Source organism: Pelophylax lessonae, assembly GCF_965119305.1.
Source record: "Pelophylax lessonae genome assembly, chromosome: 11".
Classification (NCBI taxonomy): Eukaryota; Metazoa; Chordata; class Amphibia; order Anura; family Ranidae; genus Pelophylax; species Pelophylax lessonae.
The window spans coordinates 172545682-172569988 of NC_138778.1; the positions used below are offsets into that span (position 1 = coordinate 172545682).

The 24307-nt window shown below is 44.2% G+C and overlaps 1 protein-coding gene across 1 annotated transcript in view; it reads left to right on the plus strand.

The window, feature by feature from the left end:
- The first annotated feature begins 21103 nt into the window (after positions 1-21103).
- Positions 21104-24307, plus strand: part of NGFR (nerve growth factor receptor) — a 143753-nt gene continuing 140549 nt past the window's right edge. Inside the window, exon 1 of the mRNA XM_082271294.1 lies at positions 21104-21224. Within this exon, the coding sequence (XP_082127420.1) occupies positions 21174-21224 (51 nt within the window). The 5' untranslated portion in view covers positions 21104-21173. The remainder of the gene's footprint in view (positions 21225-24307) is intronic.

Sequence of the window (24307 nt, forward strand, 5' to 3'; positions counted from 1 at the left end):
CAACGTGGGGCCGATGCAGAAGAGGGGGCTGGCCTGGCCTGGACTTACGGCGGCAAATCGGCAATCCAGATTTAAAGTGAAGTTACCTGCTGGCTGCTGCGGTGGACACAGTGTCTGTGAGGACGTGGTCGGGACTCGGAGAAGAATTTCCAGTGAGTGGCAAAAAAAAAAAAAGTGTCATGTGATGTGTGGACAACATGTGGAGCAGCATTTTTTCCCTGTACTTACCCCCTGGCACTGTATACAGCCTGTATATTGATGTCTAGCTGCTCCTGGCACTATATACCTGTCTCATACCTGTATTATACAGGTATGAGACAAGTATTTAGAGCCAGGAGCAGCTAGACATCAATATACAGGCTGTATACAGGCTGTATACAGGCCAGTTAAAGAGGAGCCACCAGCGTCGACGTCACAAGCCGGATTGAACGTACCGCTTGTCAGCGGTTATTGGATTTTATACTGAAGGTCCTTTTATGCTCTTACATGTGGTGAGTGCACCTAATTTTAAATAAATTTTATATTGGAACATACTGCACCATGGTCTTTCCCTGTCTCTATATTTCATATTTGAGAGGGACGTTACATGGTTGATCCTGTCCTTGGGAGGTGATCTGTGGATCCTGGGAGCTTCTGCTAACACTTTCTGGAAGTTGACCGTCCTGCTTTGAGCATAAGCGTTTGGCAACCTTTGTGAGAGCATTGGTCACCTGTATCTGGTAAGAGGCCAATTGGTCACTTTACGTGTGGTGGAGGTTCTCACTATTTTCAATACCAAGTTGACGGATTTCTTCACTTACCATGGTGTTTTGGTGGATTGGACTGTTCCATAACATTATCCTAAATTGAACTCATGTTTCCATATTATATATACAGGATTTTATTTACAGCGCTGCATTTTATATCTTAAAGAGGTTGCAAACCCTTTTTTTATTTCTTTTTGACCCTGCAAGAGAAAGACATAATGAGCTAGTATGCATCACATACTAGCTCATTATGAAATACTTACCTTAGAACGAGCCCCCGCCGTGCCGCCCGCTTAGCTGGATGACGGGCGACATGTCCAGTCGCCCGTCTTCCGGGATCGCGGCATCTGGCCATATGATTGGCCGGAGCCGCGGTGACGTCGCGCGGGAGCCGATGGTCACGGCACCGGACTCTGAAGGAACGGCACCAGCGGCTGTTGCTTCAGAGCGTATGCCCCAGTGACATCACTGGCTGCATATAAGGTAGATATCTCCTAAACGGTGCAGGTTTAGGAGATATTTACAGTACCTATAGGTAAGCCTTAATATAGGCTTACCTATAGGTAAAAGTGTCAGAGGAGGGTTTACTTCCTCTTTAAAGAGGAAGTAAAGTCCCCCAAAAAAACAAGAAAAAAAAAACCCTGTAAAGAGAAAGGCATAATGAGCTAGTATGCATCGCATACTAGCTCATTGTGAAGTACTTACCTTAAAACGAAGCCCCCGCAGTGCCGCCACCTTAGCGACAGGACGGCTACATGTCCGGCCGTCCTGCTTCCGGGTTTGCGTCCTCCGGCCATCTGATTGGCCGGAGGCGCGATTACATCACTCCCGCGCCTGCGCGCGGGAGCCGCCGTTCACGGCACTGAGCTCTGAAGGAACGGCACAGGTGGCCGTTCCTTCAGAGCGCCTGCGCCGATGACGTAATCGGCAGTATGCACTCTAAATATCTCCTAAACGGTGCAAGTTTGGGAGATATTTATAGCACCTATAGGTAAGCCTTAATATAGGCTTACCTATAGGTAAAAGTTTGTGAGGTGGGTTTACAACCTCTTTAAAGATGAAGTAAACCCTCCTCTGACACTTGTACCTATAGGTGATCCTATAATAAGACTTACCTATAGGTACTGTAAATATCTCCTAAACATGTACCGTTTAGGAGATATTTTCCTGACATGCAGCCAGTGACGTCACTGGCGCATGCGCTCTGAAGGAACGGCCGCTGGTGCCGTTCCTTCAGAGTCCGGTGCCGTGATCGTCGGCTCCCGCGGCTCCGGCCAATCAGATGGCCGGATGCCGCGATCCCGGAAGACGGGTGACTGGACATGTCGCCCATCATACAGGTAAGCGGGCAGCACGGCGGGGGCTTGTTCTAAGGTAAGTATTTCATAATGAGCTAGTATGCAATGCATACTAGCTCATTATGGGTTTCTCTTTCAGGTTGCAGCAAAGAAAAAAAAATAGTTTCATGGGTTTACAACCTCTTTAAAGGTATTGGGTCCCTGAGGTCCCCTAGGGCTCCCCCTTGAGGTCACATGTGTAGATCTCAGCCAGGGTTCATGCTGGGACTTGCAGTCCTTTGCTTTTGGGGATGTAATCCCCCCAAAAGTGAAGGACTACAGGTCCCAGCATAAGCCCCTCAGAGCTCAGCATGTGTCACCCACCCCCGATCCCCCAACTAGTGAAGGACTACAGGACCCACTCATCCAGCTTAACCACTTCCAGACCGCCCACCGCATATATAGTGTGGCAGGGCGGCCTGGCTGTGCAAAATCACATACCAATGCGTGATTTTGTGCACGGGTTCTAGGGGACGCGACACAGCGGGAGCCAATCAGCAGGTCACCTGCGATCATGCAGGAGAATGACAGAACGGCGGTCTGCCTTTGTAAGCAAGGCAGACGGCTGTTCTGTCAAAGGAAGATGGAGATCTGTGTTTCAGCTGAGCTGAAACGCAGATCTTTTTATTTTCTCTAGTACATCCATCCCCCACACAGTAAGAAAGCATTCCCTAGGAGCAAACTTAACCCCTTGATCACCCCTAGTGTTAACCCCTTTCCTGCCATTGTCATTTATACAGTAGCAGTGCATTTTTTAGCACTGATCACTGTATTAGTGTCACTGGTCCCCAAAAAGTGTCACTTTGTGTCAGATTTGTCCGTCGCAATGTCACAGTCCCACTAAAAACCTGGGCATGGATGGTGAGTTTATTCGGTAGTTCAACGGGCCACTTGACCGGACTTGCCCCCCAGGTTTAAGGCTGCCAGCCCTCCCCTGATGCTCATTGAGACCTTCAATCCTGCAGAAATTGTTCTGTACCCTTCCCCAGATTTTTTGCCTCGATACAATCCTGTCTCAGAGGTCTACAGACAAATCCTTGGACTTCATGGCTTGGTTTGTGCTCTGACATGCACTGTTAACTGTGGGACCTTAAATAGACAGGTGTGTGCCTTTCCAAATGCTGTCCAATCAACTGAATTTACCACAAGTGGACTACAATCAAGTTGTAGAAACATCTCAAGGTTGATCAGTGGAAACAGGATACACCTGAGCTCAATTTTAAGTGTCATGGCAAAGACTGTGAATACTTATGTACATGGGATTTTTTTGTTTTTTATTTTTAATAAATTTGCAAAGATTTTAAACAAACTCTTTTCACTTTGTCATTATGGGTTATTGTTCGTAGAATTTTGAGGAAAATAACGATACTCTCTCTCTCTAGCACCTACCTAGGAGGGTGCTACAGTTGTATATGGAACCTCCTTTAAAGTATACTTATTACCTTGTTTGATTGGATTCTAGGATCACTGTAATCTATGGGGTACAAAGCCTTTTAAACATGTTCCAGTAGCAGACTGGGGAATGAAGGGAAGGAGAGTACATGTTGTATATAGTAACTCCTGTAAAGTGTACCTGCTATCTAGTATGGGTGGAATCCAGGATTGCTATACCATATAGAGTACAAAGCCCTTTAAACTTTTTCCAGTAGCAGACTGGGAAATTAAGGGAAGGAGATTACAAGTTGTACATGGTACCTCTTGTAAAGTGTACCTGTTACTTAGTATGTGCGGAAGCCAGGATCATTATACAATATGGAGTACAAAGCCTTTTAATTTTTTTTTTCTAGTAGCAGACTGGGGAATAAAAGGAAGGGGAAAACATGTTGTAAATGGAACCTCCTAAAGTGTACTTGTTACTTAGTATAGGCGGAATCCAGGATCGCTATACCATATAGAGTACGAAGTACTTTAAACAGTTTCCAGTAGCAGACTGAGGAATGTAGGAAAGGAGAGTACAGGCTGTATATGGTATCTCCTGTATTGTGTACCAATTACCTAGTATGGGTGGAATCCAGGATCGCTATACCATATAGAGTACGAAGCCCTTTAAAAATGTTCCAGTAGTAGATTGAGGAAAGTAGGAAAGGAGAGTACAGGCTGTATATGGTATCTCCTGTATTGTGTACCAATTACCTAGTATGGGTGGAATCCAGGATCGCTATACCATATAGAGTACGAAGCCCTTTAAACAGTTTCCAGTAGCAGACTGAGGAATGTGGGTAAGGAGAGTACAGGCTTTATATGGTATTTCCTGTAATGTGTACCTATTACCTAGTATGGGTGGAATCCAGGATCGCTATACCATATAGAGTACAAAGCCCTTTAAAAATGTTCCAGTAGCAGACTGAGGAATGTGGGTAAGGAGAGTACAGGCTTTATATGGTATCTCCTGTATTGTGTACCAATTACCTAGTATGGGTGGAATCCAGGATCGCTATACCATATAGAGTACAAAGCCCTTTAAAAATGTTCCAGTAGCAGACTGAGGAATGTAGGAAAGGAGAGTACAGGCTGTATATGGTATTTCCTGTAATGTGTACCTATTACCTAGTGTGGGTGGAAACCAGGATCGCTATACCATATAGAGTACGAAGCCCTTTAAACACGTTCCAGTAGCAGACTGAGGAATGTAGGAAAGGAGAGTATAGGCTGTATCTCCGTTAATGTGTACCTATTACCATGGTTACGACTAAGCGGACGTTTTCCGTGAAACGCGTCAACCGCTGTGCACCTTTCCCATGTCTCTGACTTTTATGGATATACCCTGATATGTTTTTACCTTTTGGATATCAATAAACAGATTTTATTTATTCTTTATCTTCAATTTGGAGTGTGGCTGCCTTTCTCTACATACCTCTATTGTCTGGACTGCGGATCCTTGCCTGCACCCTATTTGGATGTTTTTGGGGCTGTCTTGTCATTGGAGCGGTTCTCTCTTTCCCCTTGATTTGTACCTATTACCTTGTATGGGCTGAATCTAGGATCGCTATATCATATGAAATACAAAGCCCTTAAAACTTGTTCAAGTAACAAACTGAGGAACAAAGGGAAGGAGAGTACATGCTGTGTATGGTACCTCCTGTAAAGTGTACCTGTTACCCAGTATGTGAAAATCCGGAATTGCTATACCATATGGAGAACAAAGCCATATGTTCCAGTAGCAGACCATCTTTTCTGTCCATCAGTTATCTCTAAATCTAAGCTAAATTTAACCTAAGGATCAATGAACATTAATCCTAGGTTATCAAGATCAACATAAAAAAGAATTTATCTGGTCCAGAATCTTCATTGAATGAAAGCAAAAATGTAAATCTCCATGTCCAAGGAGATGATAATCAGCACTTGTCTGGACTAAATATCGCCTTGTCTTATTAACCGCACAAGCTGCTGCCTTTTGTGCCAGTTAAACCTAATCCTTATTCTGAGCTCCCTCCTTGGCCCCGCGTATTACCAGGGGATGTAAGGCTGGCCACGGGTCACTAAAATTCTTCATCCTTCACAACGAAGAGGATTCAAATTTCTCGATGTCCACTACGACGTGAAGCTCAAAAACCCCAAAAGCCCAAGGCTAAAAATTCCAGCCTTTATCCTTTCAATCTTATAACGCTGATTGCTTTCAAACCAACCCTGCTGCGTTCTGCGGTTTAACCCCTTCAGTGCCCGGGGGTGGAAGAAATACTAAAAAATACATTTTACTGGAACTTAATTGATTCTTTGTCAGGATAATCAAACCCATTGGATAAGTGGGGCTGCCTGGTGCTCCATATACTTACAGTATGTACGATGCATTCGTAATGTGATTGGACGTGAACATACGCGTTACGGATGTGTGTTTTTTACTATTGAGGGTACTTCGCAGTATCGGATCATACACCATCCAAGCTGGGGTGTGCCTACAACAAAAAGTTGTGATGTTTTTAGGGTCCATTTGCACCAGAATGCAGTGTGTCACAGCGCATGCGTTTCTTTGGGGAACGATGCACCAGGCAAGCCATTCATAATAAAATAACTGTTTGCATTCTATTCCTTGTTTGTTCATTTTCACGAATAAAAGTTTTATATTGAGAAAAAAAAAAAAAGAACTGTTAATGCACCTTGATGCACAGAAAAAAAAAAAGAAAACATTTTTCTTTTTGCACTACCTTGCGTTGTATACCAATTGCGGTCTTGGAAAGCATTGGGACATCATTCAAAATAAATGGCTTCACAATACACTACAACAAGCATGGTGCACTATTGTGCATTGTGTGGTGATGTGAATGATCCCAAAGGCCATCTTGACTCTGCTTCAAAGATTTGTTCACAAAGGGGGCAGTAAATGCAGGTGGTTGAGCCTCAGATTTTCCTGCCCCAAGACTGACCACAACTCAGGTCTGTGTTACGATGCCATGACATTCCGCAAGTCGTTTTCGGCAAATCAAATTAATAGGTACACAACTGCCCTGCAACCACGTACCATGCATCCAGTTGCGGTGCAGTGGGTGTGCATTTTGAGGAGCAAAAGCCCCACGTTTTGCCATGTGTTTCAGTAACATGTGTTTTACCACCTAATACCATAAAAAAAAAAGAAAAAAGAAAACGATGTAAACAGGACATCAATATTTTTTGGATGTATGTGATTACTGTTAGTCATTTTTACTTGCATATCTCATGTACTAGCAAGATTTCAATTTTTGCTTCAACAGCATGGCATGCGGATCTTTTGGACTTTTTGCTTGAAAATTTCTCAGGGAGTTGATGTGTTAGATTTAAACTAAGTTAAACTTACTGCGTTACTTTAACTGACAATTTTGCAATCGAGCGACGCTGTACCCAAATACAATTTACAGTTTTCTTTTGGTAGTATTTGATCACCTCTGCGGTTTTTATTTTTTGCGCTATAAACAACAAAAGACTAACAATTTTGAAAAATGTTTTTTTTACTTTCTGCTTTAAAACATATCCAAAAAAAAATTTAAAAATCAAATTTCTTCATCAATTTGGGGCAATATATATTCTGCTACATATTTTTGTGAAAAAAAAAACCCCTATAAGCGTATACAAACTATGGGATATTTTTATTTATTTATCTTTTTACTAGTAATGCCAGTGATCAGCGACTTATAGCAGGACTGTGATATTGCAGCGGACATTCTGACACTGACAGAAACTTCTTGGGGACCAGTGACACTGATACAGTGATCAGTGCTAAAACAATATGCACTGTCACTGTACTAATGATACTAGCTGGGAAGGGGTGAACATAAACAGGGGTGATTAAAAGGTTAAACTGTGTGCCTAGCCATTGTTTTAGTGTGCTGTGGGGGGGGGGGCGCTTTTACTAGGGGAAGGCATGAATTCATGTCCCTGCTTTGCAGGAACACAGGATCAATGCCTTCCCTCCTGACAGAACGGTGATCTGCCTTGTTTACATGCTGAGCCTTTGCACCGAACAATCAGCGGGTACCCGCTACCACGAAGAGCTGGATCAAGTATATTTAGATAATTCGGCACAAAGGATCCGGCACCATAGGGCGGACCACAAGTGGTTAAAGTGTATCTAAACCCAAAATAAGTAAAAAAATGTATCATATTGCAGCTTACTAGTTTTTAGACGTTATAACTGCATTCTTTTTCTTTTTTATCAGTATTCAGAAGAACACATTTCCTGTCCCTGTGGGGGAGATTTACTAAAACTGGAGTGTGCAAAATCTGGTGAAGCTCTGCATAGAAACCAAGCAGCTTCCAGATTTTATTAACCAATAAGCTTTAGGCTCCTTTCACACACTCCGTCCATCAGACGGAGTCCGTTTTTCTCAGCGGGGATCGATCCACCGATCCCCCGCTGAGCAGGAGGATGACAGCTGTGTCTCCGCGCTGTGTGCGGAGACACAGCTGTCAGTTCCCCATGCATCTCTATGGAGGAAATCGAATGGGAACGGACCGTCGATCCGTTCTCATCCGATCCCAACTGATCCAATCCGCTGGACGGATGGAAAATAGGGATTCCATCCGTCCAGATTAGTCGGACAGGATCGGATCGGATGTCAGCGGACATGTCTCCGCTGACATCCGATGCCCCATAGGAATTCAAGGGGGGGGGGACCATTCAGATCCGCCAAAAAAACTGACAGGCGGATCTGAACGGTCCGCCTGTGTGAAAGGGGCCTTAAGCTTTTTTTTGTCAAAGCCTAAGGCTCCTTTCACACACTCCGTCCGTTGGACGGAGTCCATTTTTCTCAGCGGGGGATCGAGCCGCTGATCCCCCGCTGAGCAGCAGGAGGACAGCTGTGTCTCCGCGCTGTGTGCGGAGACACAGCTGACAGTTCCCCATGCATCTCTATGGGGGAAATCGGATGTCAACGGACCGTCAGTCCGTTCTCACCCGATCCCATCCGATCCGATCCGCTGGGCGGATGGAAAATAGGGTTTCCATCTGTCCAGATTTGACGGATCGGATCGGGTCGGATGTCAGCGGACATGTCTCCGCTGACATCCGATGCCCGATAGGAATGCATGGGGGGGCCGTCCAGATCCGCCAAAAAAACGGACAGGCGGATCTGAACGGTCCGCCTGTGTGAAAGGGGCCTTAAGCTTTTTTTTGTCAAAGCCTAAGGCTCCTTTCACACACTCCGTCCGTTGGACGGAGTCCATTTTTCTCAGCGATCCCCCGCTGAGCAGCAGGAGGACAGCTGTGTCTCCGCGCTGTGTGCGGAGACACAGCTGACAGTTCCCCATGCATCTCTATGGGGGAAATCGGATGTCAACGGACCGTCAGTCCGTTCTCACCCGATCCCATCCGATCCGATCCGCTGGACGGATGGAAAATAGGGTTTCCATCTGTCCAGATTTGACGGATCGGATCGGGTCGGATGTCAGCGGACATGTCTCCGCTGACATCCGATGCCCCATAGGAATGCATGGGGGGACCGTTCAGATCCGCCAAAAAAACGGACAGGCGGATCTGAACGGTCCGCCTGTGTGAAAGGGGCCTTAATTAACAACTTGAAGTTAGAAGCTGATTGGCTACCATGCACAGCTGTACCACATTCTGTGTGCACAAATAAACCTCCCCCGATGTGTGTTCACTCATTTCTCCACTGTATCTATGGAAGAAGTCATGGTTGTTACACAGCTGGGACTTCAAACATATCTGCCTTTGTTCATTTCCATTGCATGGTGGAATGATGGGACTAGTAGACTGCAAAAGAGAGATACAATGTTTATGTTTTTTATTTATTTATTTTTTAAGTCCCCGTTCACACTGGGGCGACCTGTGAGGCGACCTGGTCGCCTCACAGGTCGCCGTAGGTCGCCCTACATAGAGAAGCTGCGGACCCGTTCTAATAGGAGCTACACAAGTCGCTCCGACTTAGAAAAAGGGTCCGGAGCTTCTTTGGGGCGACCCGGAGCGACCTGCATAGACTTCAATGTTATAAAGTCTGTGCCGGCCGCTCCGAGGTCGTGGCGCGCTGCTCGCACCGCGACCTCGGAGGTCGCCCCGGGAAGTCGGATCGCCCCAGTGTGAACGGGGCCTTAAGCATTTGCTATGATCTGTTTAAAACTCCCAAAAATGTAAGGGTGCACATGGGCAGGAAAAAAAAATATGTACCAGAAACCCAGAATCCTAAAAACGGATCATGTACGTTAATAAGTGTCAAGGGGGCCTTGGTGTTCCCTATCTCCTGGAATATTACCAAGCCGTCTAAATCACGCCATTAGTAGCCTTATACATGGGTCGTGAAGCCCCTTTGTGGGTGGACTTGGAATCATGCTTTGAATGACAACAGGAGACTGTTAACGGTGGATATTGTATTCTTTGATGAACTCAGACACTATGTACGGACACATCTATCCAGGGGCGTAACTACAGGGGTTGCAGGGGTTGCAATCGCTACCGGGCCCCATGCTCCAGGGGGCCCGGTAGCAAACCAGTGGGTGAACTTCCAGGATTGCAAAGGTCACACTTGCGACCGGACCCTGGCATTGCACCACTGTGGGGAGGCCCCAAGATTGCAGAAAGGGGGCCCACTGCAGAACTTGTGAAAGAATCCTGCTGCGGGACCGTAATAAAAGGCCATGCAACGAGTGTAAAGAGCCCCAGGATTAGTGGGAAGAGCCCTGGGCTTGAAGGTAAGGGCCCCGGCCAGGGGTCTGGGGGGCCCTTCATGGTTTCTTGCATCAGGGCCCTGAAGGTTCTAGTTACGCCTCTGCATCTATCTCATATACTATCATTCAACTTTGAAAATTCACTAAATACATTGAAACGAAAAAATATAAAATGTAAAAAAGGTAATAATCATAACTAATCTGTTTGCACTATTAGAGTTAAAAAAACGGAGGTTTCTGTTGCATATGTTTGTTTTTTTCTTTTTTTATGTTACGCTTTTTTATTAATTAATTCATTTTTTATTTTTTGCTGGTTACCTTGAAAGTGTTTTGGAGTCCCTCTTTTGCTTTTTTTTTTTTTTTTTAGCTAACAAGAAGTGACTCCAGAACTTTTTTAAGCTTCAGGCGTTTGGCTTCAGGCGACTTGGAGTGGAGATGTAAACCATCTCCATAGAGAACAATTGATTTTTTTTTTCTCCTCCCGTTTTGGAGGTTCAAGCTACAAAACGCTGAGATGTTAATGGGGCCTACGGAATGTAGCTGGAGAGCACCAAAATGTTTTACTTGCAACCACCAGGGTTTTTTTCTCAGAAAATAGGTACAGGAACTCGATCAGGATCCCCAAAACCGCCCCCCCCCCCACACACACCCACCCTCCAAACCACATCAACTAGTGGGTGTGGTCAGATCTAACTAACAGTTGGAGGGTCTTAAAGGCACAATCAAATACCAGGAGTGCAAGGTTTGGGGGGGGGGGGGGGTTACACACAGAGTGCAGAGTTCTGGAGTGTGCTGCATACAGAGTGCAGCGTTCAGGAGTGCGCTGCATACAGAGAGCAGAGTTCAGGAGTGTGCTGCATACAGAATGTAGCGTTCAGGAGTGCGCTGCATACAGAGTGCAGAATTCTGAGTGAGCTGCATATAGAGTGCAGAGTTCATGAGTGCGCTGCATACAGAGTGCAGAGTTCAGGATTGCGCTGCATACAGAGTGCAGATTTCAGGATTGCGCTGCATACAGAGTGCAGAGTTAAGGACTGAGCTGCATACAGAGTGCAGAGTTCAGGACTGCGCTGCATACAGAGTGCAGAGTTCAGGAGTGTGCTACATACAGAGTGCAGAGTTCAGGAGTGCGCTGCATACAGAGTGCAGCATTTAGGAGTGCGCTGCATACAGAGTGCAGCATTTAGGAGTGTGCTGCATAGATAGTGCAGAGCCTAGGAGTGCGCTGCATACAGAGTGCAGAGTTCTGAGTGAGCTGCATACAGAGTGCAGCGTTCAGGAGTGTGCTGCATACAGAGTGTAGCGTTCAGGAGTGCACTGCACACAGAGTGCAGCATTTAGGAGTGCGCTGCATACAGAGTGCAGAATTTAGGAGTGCGCTGCATACAGAGTACAGAGTTCTGAGTGAGCTGCATATAGAGTGCAGAGTTCATGAGTGCGCTGCATACAGAGTGCAGAGTTCAGGAGTGCGCTTCATATAGAGTGCAGAGTTCAGGAGTGCGCTGCATACAGAGTGCAAAGTTCAGGACTGTGCTGCATACAGAGTGCAGAGTTCAGGAGTGCGCTGCACACAGAGTGCAGAGTTCAGGAGTGCGCTGCATACAGAGTGCAGCATTTAGGAGTGTGCTGCATAGAGAGTGCAGCATTTAGGAGTGTGCTGCATACAGAGTGCAGAGTTAAGGAGTGCGTTGCATACAGAGTGCAGCATTTAGGAGTGTTCTGCATACAGAGTGCAGAGTTCAGGACTGCGCTGCATACAGAGTGCAGAGTTCAGGGGTGTGCTGCATACAGAGTGCAGCATTTAGGAGTGTGCTGCATACAGAGTGCAGAGTTCAGGAGTGCGCTGCATACAGAGTGCATACAAAGTGCAAAGTTCAGGAGTGCGCTGCATACAGAGTGGAGCATTCAGGAGTTTTGTTCCTGTATTAATCTGAAGCACCAGTCGGCTCTAGTACCTCCCCACACGCTGTAGTTGGCTTCATCTCTCTCCCTTGCAGGGAGATCATCCAGTGGTGGTGTCAGTCAGCATTTGAACTGCACCCTGGGCACCTCAGCGGCATCTTCATTGTCCCCATCTTGCACTCATTAAGAGCCAATCAGGAGGTCAGATCTGTGGAAGCCAAGCTGTCACTTGTAAACACAGAAACTGGACTTCTGTGTTCACACGTGATAGTGGTGAGCGGGGAGCAGAGGGCCTGAGCCAGAGTTCAGGACTGCGCTGCATACAGAGTGCAGAGTTCAGGACTGTGCTGCATACAGAGTGCAGAGTTCAGGAGTGTGCTGCATACAGAGTGCAGAGTTCAGGAGTGTGCTGCATACAGAGTGCAGAGTTCAGGAGTACGCTGCATACAGAGTGGAGCATTCAGGAGTTTTGTTCCTGTATTAATCTTGTTAGGAACGCTCCCTGAGCACACTGATGTGCTGTCATAAGTCTGCCATCTAAAGGGTTAACCTAGTGCAGACTAATTGCAGTAATTGTCAACAGGCTGCCCTATTTAAACACCTCAGCAGCACTGTGTCTTTGCTGTCTTGTCTGCAGCTCCTCTGGTGTTTCAGAAACCTGTGTCCTGTTACCTGCTTAATACCCGTTTTGACCTTTGGCTTGTTCCCGACCTCGTTGACCTGCTGCCCGTCCTGACCCCCGGCTTGTTTGACCATTCCCTCGGATCTCTCTTGTCTGCTTATCTGCCTTTGGATCTTGACCGGTTTCCCCCTTGGTGGGGCGACCCTGAGGACCGCGACCTGGTATTCACATGTAGCAAAGTCCATCCTCACCACTAGAGGCTCTGGTGAAAACCAGTGGATACTTAGATTCCGCACCTCAGGTTAGCCTGTGTCACTTACCTTGGGGGTTCCCGTCTAAGCTACGCCCTCTGGGACACGTGGGGCCTTCCTCTGCCGTCAGGCTACCATCTGTATCCCTAACAAATCTGAAGCACCAGTTGGCTCTAGTTCCTCCCCGCACACTGTAGTTGGCTTCATCTCTCTCACTTGCAGGGAGATCATCCAGTGGTGGTGTCAGTCTGCTAATGAACTGCACCCTGGGCACCTCAGCGGCATCTTCATTGTCCCCATCTTGCACGCAGTAAGAGCCAATCAGGAGGTCAGATCTGTGGTTTCCAAGCTGTCACTTGTAAACACAGAAACTGGACTTCTGCGTTTACACGTGATAGTGGTGAGCGGGGAGCAGAGGGCCTGAGCCAGAGTTCAGGAGTGCGCTGCATACAGAGTGCAGAGTTCAGGAGTGCGCTGCATACAGAGTGCAGAGTTCAGGAGTGCACTGCATACAGAGTGCAGAGTTCAAGGTTGTGCTGCATACTGTGTGCAGCATTTAGGAGTGTGCTGCATAGAGTGCAGAGTTCAGGAGTGCGCTGCATACAGAGTGGAGCATTCAGGAATTTTGTTCCTGTATTAATCTGAAGCACCCAGTCGGCTCTAGTACCTCCCCATACACTTCATCTCTCTCACTTGCAGGGAGATAATCCAGTGGGAGTGTCAGTCAGCATCTGAACTGCACCCTGGGCACCTCAGCGGCATCTTCATTGTCCCCATCCTGCACTCAGTAAGAGCCAATCAGGGGGTCAAATCTGTGGAAGCCAAGCTGTCACTTGTATACACAGAAACTGGACTTCTGTGTTTACTAGTGATAGTGGTGAGCGGGGAGCAGAGGGCCTGAGCCAGAGGTGGTGGAACTGAGTTCCATCATGTTTCAGCTGAAAAAAAGTCCTGGCAACCACTGATTACATGACCAAAGAACAAAACATTTTATTAAAAAAGCCTTTTCTACATTTCTCCAATCTGCTCCACTGCTCCTCACCCCATCCTGCATCCCAGGTAGCAGATTCGCTTTGAAAAGTTGCTGTAAGACCAGCAGTGTGACAACAATGGCGGCACCTCAAATCTTCCATTGTGATCTGACATCTATGGTCATCTTCTATTAATGTAAATGGAATAGTCAGCTGTAATGATAATGATGTGTGTTCCATTTACAGAGCCAAGTCGTGATGGTGCAGTCAGAGCGACAATGATTATTCCAGCAGTAATTGCTCCCTGGTTGTGGCAACGGGCAAAGCTGGAAAGTCATGGCAGGAACATTTCAGTTTACTGAGTGAATGAAGCACTGATTGTATCAGCGGGGTACATAATAAGAATATCATTTATAAAAAATCCTTCTTTTCTGTTTACTGGCTATGAGGTCCACATGGCTCTGCCACATACTTGTAAAATAATTTAACCACTTCCATACTGGGCCTATTCTGGCAACCTTTTTTTGGCTTAAAAATAACTCAGAACCCCCAAATATTATATTTAACAGAAATAAATTACCTAGGAAATAAATCGGCGGTTGTTGCAACTTTTTATGTCACACAGCAATTTTTCAAAGGCGTTTTTTTTTTGGAAAAAAAACTTTCATGAATTACAAAAAACAACACACTAAAGTTAGCCCGATATTTTTGTATAATGTGAAAGATGATGTTACGCCGAGTAAATAAATACGTAACATATCACGCTTTAAAGTTGCGCACACTCTCCAAAAATCTCCATAGGTGAGGCTTTAAAATTTTTTAGAGGTTACCAGTTTAAAATTACAGAGGAGGTCTTGGGCTAGAATTGTTGCTCTCGCTCTAACGTTCGGAGCGATTCCCCACATGTGTGGTTTGAACGATGTTTACATATGTGGGTGTGACATACATATGCGTTCGCTTCTTCATGCGAGCACACGGGGACGGGGGCACTTTACATTTTTTTTTTTAAATTTAATTGTTTATTTTATTTTATTTTTTTTACACTTTCCCTTTAAACTTTTTTTTTTATCACTTTAATTCCTTTTACAAGAAATGTAAACATCCCTTGTAATAGGAATAGGGCATGCCAGGACCTCTTTATAGAGAGATATGGAGTCTATAAGACCCCACATCTCTCCTCTAGGCTAGAAAAACTGAGATTAAAAAAAAAATTACGATCTTGGCCTTTCCAGTCGAGTACATGGCAGTGTTTACATATGTGATGTCATAACGTTGCGCCCGGGCCTCTGAAGGTCATAGAGACTGCCGGGACCATCTGACCCTCAGTATTCTCTATGGTAAACTTCTGCCGCCGCTGGATTCCTCTCTTAGCCTGCTGATCCCAAGGGCGATAGAAGCACCGGAGGGTGGCGGGAGGAGGGGGGATCGCCCGCCGCCTGTAAAAACAATCAAGCCACTGTTATTGTTCTTACGGTGCAGGGAATCGCCGGCAAAAAAGAGGGATATCAGGATGATGCCTGCAGCTGCACCCATAATTCAGATATCTCTATTCAGGACATCGTATGATGGTCTTGGGCAGGAAGTGGTTAAGAAAATGAGTTGCTGTATAGTCATTCCTTCTCCTTCTGAGCATGTCATAGCTGAGCAAGTCCGAATCTGGAAGAAAAATAAAAGCTCTCCCCGAACCAGTGGGAGCTTTCCTGCTTATGCATATGTCAGCTATGATGGTGATGGAATGAGAAAATGAGAAACACAATACTATAAAATATAATACATAAATATATATATATATATACAGTCCTATGCAAAAGTTTTAGGCAGGTCTGAAGAATGCTTTCAAAAATATACACTGCTCAAAAAAATTAAAGGAACACTTTTTAACCACTTCAATACTGGGCACTTTCACCCCCTTCCTGCCCAGGCCAATTTTCAGCAAAAAATGTAAAATGGAACAAAGTTTTTCAGGATCTTCATGCAGCATTTGTTGAGTCCATAATGGTACCATCTAATGTTCTGATGAACAATTTTTCTGTATTTCTGTACAAATGTTCAGCTAATGCTCTACTGGTGTATGGCCAGCTTTAGGCTGACCAAGAACAATACTGTCTGTGGGTGACCACTAGGGTGTTATCCATGATATCCAGCAAGAACCGTAGCTGTGCTAAAATCCAAATAATCACTTTTACTGTAATTAACCTGAGCTCTGTGTAGTTGACTGCAGCCAGAATTCAGAGAGAACCTCAAATGGTTACTGGGGGTGTACCCCCTAAAGCCTGGGCTTTATAACTCCCTCAAATGGTTACTGGGGGTGTACCCCCTAAAGCCTGGGCTTTATAACTCCCTCAAATGGTTACTGGGGGTGTACCCCCTAAAGCCTGGGCTTTATAACTCCCTCAAATGGTTACTGGGGGTGTACCTCTTAAAGGCTGGGCTTTACAACTCCCTCAAATGGTTACTGGGGTGTACCTCTTACAGCCTGGGCTTTACAACTCCCTCAAATGGTTACTGGGGGTGTACCTCTCACAGCCTGAGCTTTATAACTCCCTCAAATGGTTACTGGGGGTGTACCTCTTACAGCCTGAGCTTTATAACTCCCTCAAATGGTTACTGGGGGTGTACCTCTTACAGCCTGAGCTTTATAACTCCCTCAAATGGTTACTGGGGGTGTACCTCTTACAGCCTGGGCTTTATAACTCTTTCAAATGGTTACTGGGGGTGTACCTCTTACAGCCTGAGCTTTATAACTCCCTCAAATGGTTACTGGGGGTGTACCTCTTACAGCCTGAGCTTTATAACTCCCTCAAATGGTTACTGGGGGTGTACCTCTTACAGCCTGAGCTTTATAACTCCCTCAAATGGTTACTGGGGGTGTACCTCTTACAGCCTGGGCTTTATAACTCCCTCAAATGGTTACTGGGGGTGTACCTCTTACAGCCTGGGCTTTATAACTCTTTCAAATGGTTACTGGGGGTGTACCTCTTAAAGCCTGGGCTTTATAACTCCCTCAAATGGTTACTGGGGGTGTACCTCTTACAGCCTGAGCTTTATAACTCCCTCAAATGGTTACTGGGGGTGTACCTCTTACAGCCTGAGCTTTATAACTCCCTCAAATGGTTACTGGGGGTGTACCTCTCAAAGCCTGGGCTTTATAACTCTCTCAATGCTGCCTGTATCAAACCAGATTTAAATCTGATTGGTGGTTTAAGGCTACTTATAAGTACTGATATATATTATTATGAGTATCTTTCTGTACTGCCTGGTATTACCCTGCAGCATGGCGTAGATAAAAAAAAAAAAAACAACTCCTGAGCTACCAAGGTTCACTTTCTAGTTTTGACTGGATGACCCTTTTTAAAAGTTAAACTCTGGGCACAGAATCTTTCATTGGAATAACATTCACAATAGCCACAAAGGTAATCCACTTTGTATGCACCAAATGCCTTTGCAAACCCAGATATTACCTTGTAAAAGCAGCAGTGATGCCATCATAGTGAGGTGTGGGAGGGGCCCAGCAAGCCCCACCCACGACAGGCTGCCTGCAGAAAACTACAGGAGGAGGGCGGAGACAAGACCAGTCACCCTGTACAAGGAAAGACGGAGTAGCAGTGACCAGTCTTCATTACAGGAGCTTGGGTTAGGTGAAAATAATAGCTGCCATAGGTTTAGTATTATTCAATGACAAGGGAAAAAAAAAACTGATACATTTAAAAAAAATGAATTCAAATTTCCCGATCTGCGTACTTGTTCTGGGTCAGAAGCTCAGAAGTCACTGAAGCTTTTGAATTACCATGACATCCAGGCAACTAGCATTTCCAGGAGAGGTGAGAGATGGCAACTTCCATATTCTTCCTTGAATATGGCTTGGCAGTTGTCAGTTATGTCTTGCAGCGCCGTGGTCCTGGGTTCAGTGACATGCAGGGACACCAAGCCCCAGGGACTGCAGTTTCCTTCAACCCTCTATAAACATATTGGACCATTTATCTTTATTTTTCTCCACCATTACCTCTGTCATTAGCTTAGGGGGCATGAACTCATAGGAATCATCTGCAGACTCTGCAAAGTGCTATGGTATAGGTTGGCGCTATAAAACAATCACATTACAGCGCAGTGATGGTTTAGCATAGCAAGCAGAGGCTTAACTGACTGCTGTGGTCACCCCACCATTAGGGCCAGTTAACACCATAGAAACGCATGTCCGGGTGCGTTCTAGATGATTTTTTGTATGCGTGGTTTTTTTTACACGTTTTTGATGCATTCTAGTGTGTTTTTGATTCTTTTTTGGTGCGTTTTTAAAGCTTTTTAAAGCTTTTTTGGTGCATTTTTTATGCTTTTTTGGTGCGTTTTTGATGCTTTTTTGGTGCGTTTTTTATGCTTTTTTGGTGCGTTTTTGATGCAGTCCAGTGCATTTTCCCCCCTCTTTTTTCTTAACCTTAAATAAGGACATGTATATTCCAGTCCATTTCTGTTGTGTTTAGGTACATTCCGGTGCATTCCAGTGCATTTTTGATGCGTTGTAGGGCCAGCTCACACCACATGCAATCCAGTGCGTTTTTTTTTTCTGCGTCAAAAACGCATGGTAAGTAGGTTATATGGTTTTCAATAGCATAGTTTACACCAGTACTTGCAGTTCCAGAAAAAAAAGTAGAACATGCTGCATTTTTCCTGCACTGGACTGTACTGGAACGCTGTAAAATGCTTTAAAAACGCACTGGAACGCACCGGAATGCACCAAAAACACACTGGAACACACATGTCCTTATTTAAGGTTAAGAAAAAAAAGGGGGGGAAAAAATACACTGGGCTGCATCAAAAACGCAATAAAAAACGCATCAAAAACGCCCATCCAAAAAGCATCTGGAACGCATCCAGACTGCGTTTCTATGGTGTGAACTGGCCCTTACAGCGTTCCAGTACAGTCCAGTGCAGGAAAAATGCTGCATTTTTACTTTTTTTCTGATACTGGTGTGAACTATACCATTGGAAACCATTTAACCTACTTTCAATGCGTTTTTGATGCAGAAATAAAACGCACTGGACTGCATGTGGTGTGAACTCGCCCTTAAGGCAGAACTCCAGGTACACATCGAGGATGCAAAGGAAAGCAGCTCTCTAATAATTAATACTCAATTGTGTATTCACTTTTTTAATTGAACGACCTGAATTTGTTTTTGTATCAGCTTCTTGCCCCCCTTGTACAGCAGAGCTCAGCATAGGGGAGGGAGAAGCAGCAAAAAGAGCCAATCAAATGCATTCCCACACATCGCATGTAGGACAGCTCATTCAATTTAATAGACTTCCCTATGGAAAAATGTACAAAGGAAGTCCATAACCCTTTTGCAAAATTGCACCACATCGCATGGTGCTGCAGCATCATGCCTTTTGGTGTGAGTGAAACGCGTACGTTAGCAGATGCATGGGGCTGCCCAGTGGTGTGAACTTAGTCTTAGGCACCATTCACACCATGCAGATGCGATGAAGCGCGTGCACATTCCCACACTTCGCATGTAGAACAACCCATTCATTTCATTTGGATACCCTACATGAAAGGTGCAAAATAAGTCCCTAATCCTTTTGCGAAATTGCACTTCATGCAATGTTGGACAGCCCATTCATTTCAATCCAGGAGTGTGCAAGAGAAGTCCCTAACCCTTTTGAAAATGACCCAGCACCTAACCGCATGGTGCTTCAGCATCATGCGTTTTGGTGTGAGCGAAACGCGTAAGTTAGCAGATGCATGGGGCTGTCCAGTAGTGTGAAGCTAGCCTTAGGCACCATTCACACCTTACAGCTACAATGGAGCGCATACGCATTCCCACTATTCACATGCATGTCCCATTCATTTCAATAGGCTGCCCTACATGCAGGAAGTGGGCTAAAGAAGTCCCTAACCCTTTTCAAAAATTGCCCCGCACCCAACCGCATGGTGCTTCAGCATCATGCGTTTTGATGTGAGCGCAAACGCGCATTTTAGCCGATGCATGGAGGTGCTGCCATTAAGAAATTATTTGACACGCACAGAAACCCACTGCCCCTTTAGGTGGCCTTAATGTGCATCGCCACTAATTTGCTAAAAGTCAGCGCGTTTCTATGCGTAATGGGATAGTGCGCAATTTTGCGTGCATTCTCAACACACACAAAGTGTGAACAGAGAGTTGAGAAGTGAACAGCCACAACAGAAAAAATGGGATTCTTGATGGCGAGCGTTGTCGCGCTTAGAGAAATGCAGGAAAACGCGCGACCAAATGCGGATGTGTGACTGAAGACTAAAGTGACTATCAATTATTGTTTGTCATATAGTTATAAGATCTGATATTAAAACTAAATAAAATATAATAAAAAAATGTATTATAGAAAAAATTTTTTTTATATAAAATAATAAGTTATAATATAAAATATAATATAATATAAAATATAATATTATAATATAAAATAAAATATTATAATATAGAATAAAATATTATAATATAAAATATAATATTATAATATAAAATAAAATATAATTGTATAATATAAAATAAAATATAATATTATAACATAGAATAAAATATTATAATATAAAATATAATATTATAATATAATATAAAATAAAATAAAATAGAATTTTAAATTATAAAATAAAATATAATATTATAATATAGAATAAAATATTATAATATAATATATAATATTATAATATAAAATAAAATAGAATATTATAATATAGAATAAAATACTATAATATAAAATATAATATTATAATATAAAATAAAATAGAATATTATAATATAGAATAAAATATAAATTTTAAGATGATGTATTAAAAAAAAACTTCTAATTTGATGTCATCCTTTCCTTGACATAAACCTCCTGCAGCAAAATGACGTGTACAGCCTCGACCTTTCCCATCAATCCCCACGTGAGAAGGACGAGAAGCTCCACCACCAAGAAGAAGACAATAGAAATGCTGCATCTCCTCTTTTTTTTTTTGCCTTTCTTTTCTTTAATAATTAGCAGTTAAGTGTTTTCGGGGCTGCGATCCAAGCATTATTCCCTAAATCCAATCCTGACAATCAGTCCTTGGTTTGCTGGAAGTGTTCCCTTGGAGGGGAGGAGGGAGAGGAGGCTGTGTGCAGCCATTGGGAGGACAGCGGAGGGGATGGTTCTCTTTAAACAGAAGGGGATGGCTTGTCAGGGCTTTAGGGGCAGGTGTAGCTGAATTGTGGAGCTGCATTCTGCATCTGACTGTCACTACACTACACCATACCATCATCAGCTCTATGGGACCAGGAGGAATGGAGACAGCCCTGCTACTTCTTCTAGGCAGCATAGTAAGTCTACTCATTATATCTCATCCATCCTATACATCTCTACCCCCAATGTGGATTTTTAGATGCTCTGATCCCACCGGCGTGAAAACTGAACATAGCAATTATTTAGCGTTTCAGTATTATAGGGCAATCATTATTTTATCTATGGGCACATTTGGCATTTTGGACATTTGAGACTTCCCCAGGACATGCTGCATATAGATCCTAACGCATGCTGGAATTATTATGCGTGTTTATGTTGTTGATGGTGGTTCTTCCATTGTGCAGTCCTGTTCTGCAATCTATAGGGTTTGGCTTGTGGATAATGCAGTAGTGATAATTACCTTTCTGAACACAACATGCTCAGATTTCAGTGGAAGCTGCACAATGCCCTTCAGTGCACAGGCTAGTCCCAAAGCCTTCGCCCCCCTCTCCACGTACAGATCCATTAATGCAATATATCAGCTGGCTAGTTGGTGTATGGAAACTGTCATTCCCTTCTGCTCCTCCTCTCTGCTTGGCTCTGGCTTCTCTCTCCTAGTTTTCTATTTGCATGCAGGGTTTTATGACATTATGTTTGTAACTTACAGAACAGTCAGTATCATGTCTCCTGTCCTGTATGGAAACTTTTAAGATCGAGCTAAAAGTCAGAACTCCCAGATCTGTACTTGTGTGATTTGATTGGGTAAAACAGTCTTTCTCAACTAGGGTTCCTCTAGAGGTTGCTAGGGGTTCATTGTCATGGTCATGACACCAATCATTTTTTTTTAGCTATCTAGGAACATCTTCTTCCCATAGACCACCAATGTAAGGAGTACTCTTCCTACTAACCAGCTATGAAAGGGGGTATTCTTCCCAAGGACCACCAATGTAAGGGACATTCTTTCCTTTTGACCATCAATGTAAGGGACATTCTACCTGTTTACCACTAATGTAAGGAACTTTCTTCCCACTAACTACCAATCTATTGTGCATTCTACCCACTGACCACCAGTGCAAGAGGCATTTTTCCTATTGACTACCAGTGTAAGTAGCATTCTTCCCACTGACCACCAATATAGGGGACATTCTTCGCACTGACTACCAATGTAGGAAGCATTCTTCCCACTGACCACCAATATAGGGGACATTCTTCACATTGACCACCAATGTAAGAAGCATTCTTCCCACTGACCTCCAATATATGGGACATTCTTCCCACTGACTACCAATGTAAGAAGCATTCTTCCCACTGACCTCCAATATATGGGACATTCTTTCCACTGACAACCAAATATAAGGAACATTCTTCACACTGGCCACCAATGTTAGGAACAATCTTTCCACTGACCACCAATAAAAGGGACATTCTTCACACTGATCACCAATATAGGGGACATTCTTCCCACTGACCACCAATATAAGGGACATTCTTCACACTGACCAACCATTTTAAGGAACAATCTTTCCACTGACCACCAATGTAAGGGACATTCTTCACACTAACCACCAATAGAGGGGACATTCTTCCCACTGACCTCCAATATTTGGGACATTCTTCCCACTGACCGCCAATAAAAGGGACATTCTTCATACTAACCACCAATGGAAGGATCATTCTTTCTTTTGACCACCAATATAAGGGACATGTTTTCCCACTGACCACCAATGTAAGGGACATTCTTCTCAATGACCACCAATCTAAGGGACATTCTTCCCAATGACCACCAATGTAAGGGATATTCTTCCCACTGACCACCAATATAAGGAACTTTCATCCCACTAACCATCAACAGAAGGAGCATTGTTGCTTTTCCTCACCGGTATAAGGGACATTATTCCCAATGACCACCACTATATTGAACATTTTTTCCACTGACTACTAACATAGGGAGCATTCTTCCCACCAACTGTCAATGTAAAAGGCATTCTTCCCACTGGCCACCAATGTAAGGAGCATTCTTTTCACTGACCATGACCAACTATATAAGGGAAATTCTTCCCACTGGCCACCAATTTAAGGAGTATTCATCCCACTGACCACCAATGTAAGGAACATTCCTCCCACTGACAACAAATATATGGGACATTTTTCCCACTGACCACCAATGTAGGGAACATTCTTCCCACTGGCAACCAATGTAAGGGACATTCTTCCCAATGATCACCAATGTAAGGAGCATTCTTCCTACTGACCCCCAATGTAACAAGTATTCTTCCCACTGACGCCCAATGTAAGGGACATTCTTCCCACTGATCACCAATGTAAGGAGCATTCTTCCTACTGACCCCCAATGTAACAAGTATTCTTCCCACTGACCACCAATGTAAGGGACATTCTTCCTTCTGACCCCCAATGTAACGAGTATTGTTCCCACTGGCCACCAATGTAAGGGACATTCTTCCTAATAACCATTTATGTAAGGGGAATTCATCTGACTGACCACCACGCTAGTGTACCATGAGCTGTAGATACAGTAATTAAATGGAGGGGATTCTTAAGACTGGTATGATATCTTAAGGGTTGATCCATGTTAAAAAGTTTGAGAAAGGCTGGGGTAGAAGTTGGTAAGTTGTTTCACCAGTGACTTATATCTTTTGTAGTCCGTCAGACAGTCAGAGCATTGAGTTCCAGGGTCCGCCCACTTGCCATTGACTTTACTAAGAGGGTTTCACTTTTCCAATTACATTTCACTTTGATATCTTGTGATTGGCATTTCTGAGAGGTTGAAGGAGCCAGGGGGGTGATTTAAAACAATGTTCTCCGTGCTTAACTAAGTTATTATTTTTAAATGGTTTAAGCCTTTAAGGGACACCTGGCAGGATAGAACATAGGAGTAGCTGACTTGTTTTTGAAGGTTTGTTCTCCAGGGTTGTCATCTTTCATCTTGCACTACTTGGTAAAGACATTGACCATGTGCATATTATTTGAGGGGTAACTTCATTAAGCCTTGATCAGTAAAACACCAAGTAGCTGTGCAAGGGTAAGGATGACAGCTTTGGGGAATGCACCTTCATAAACCCATCATTTCCTATGTTTCTGTTATGACAAGCAGTGTTCAGGAGTTTATATACGCTATTTATTACAGGTATTTATTTTGTGCCAACAACTTACGCAGCGCTTT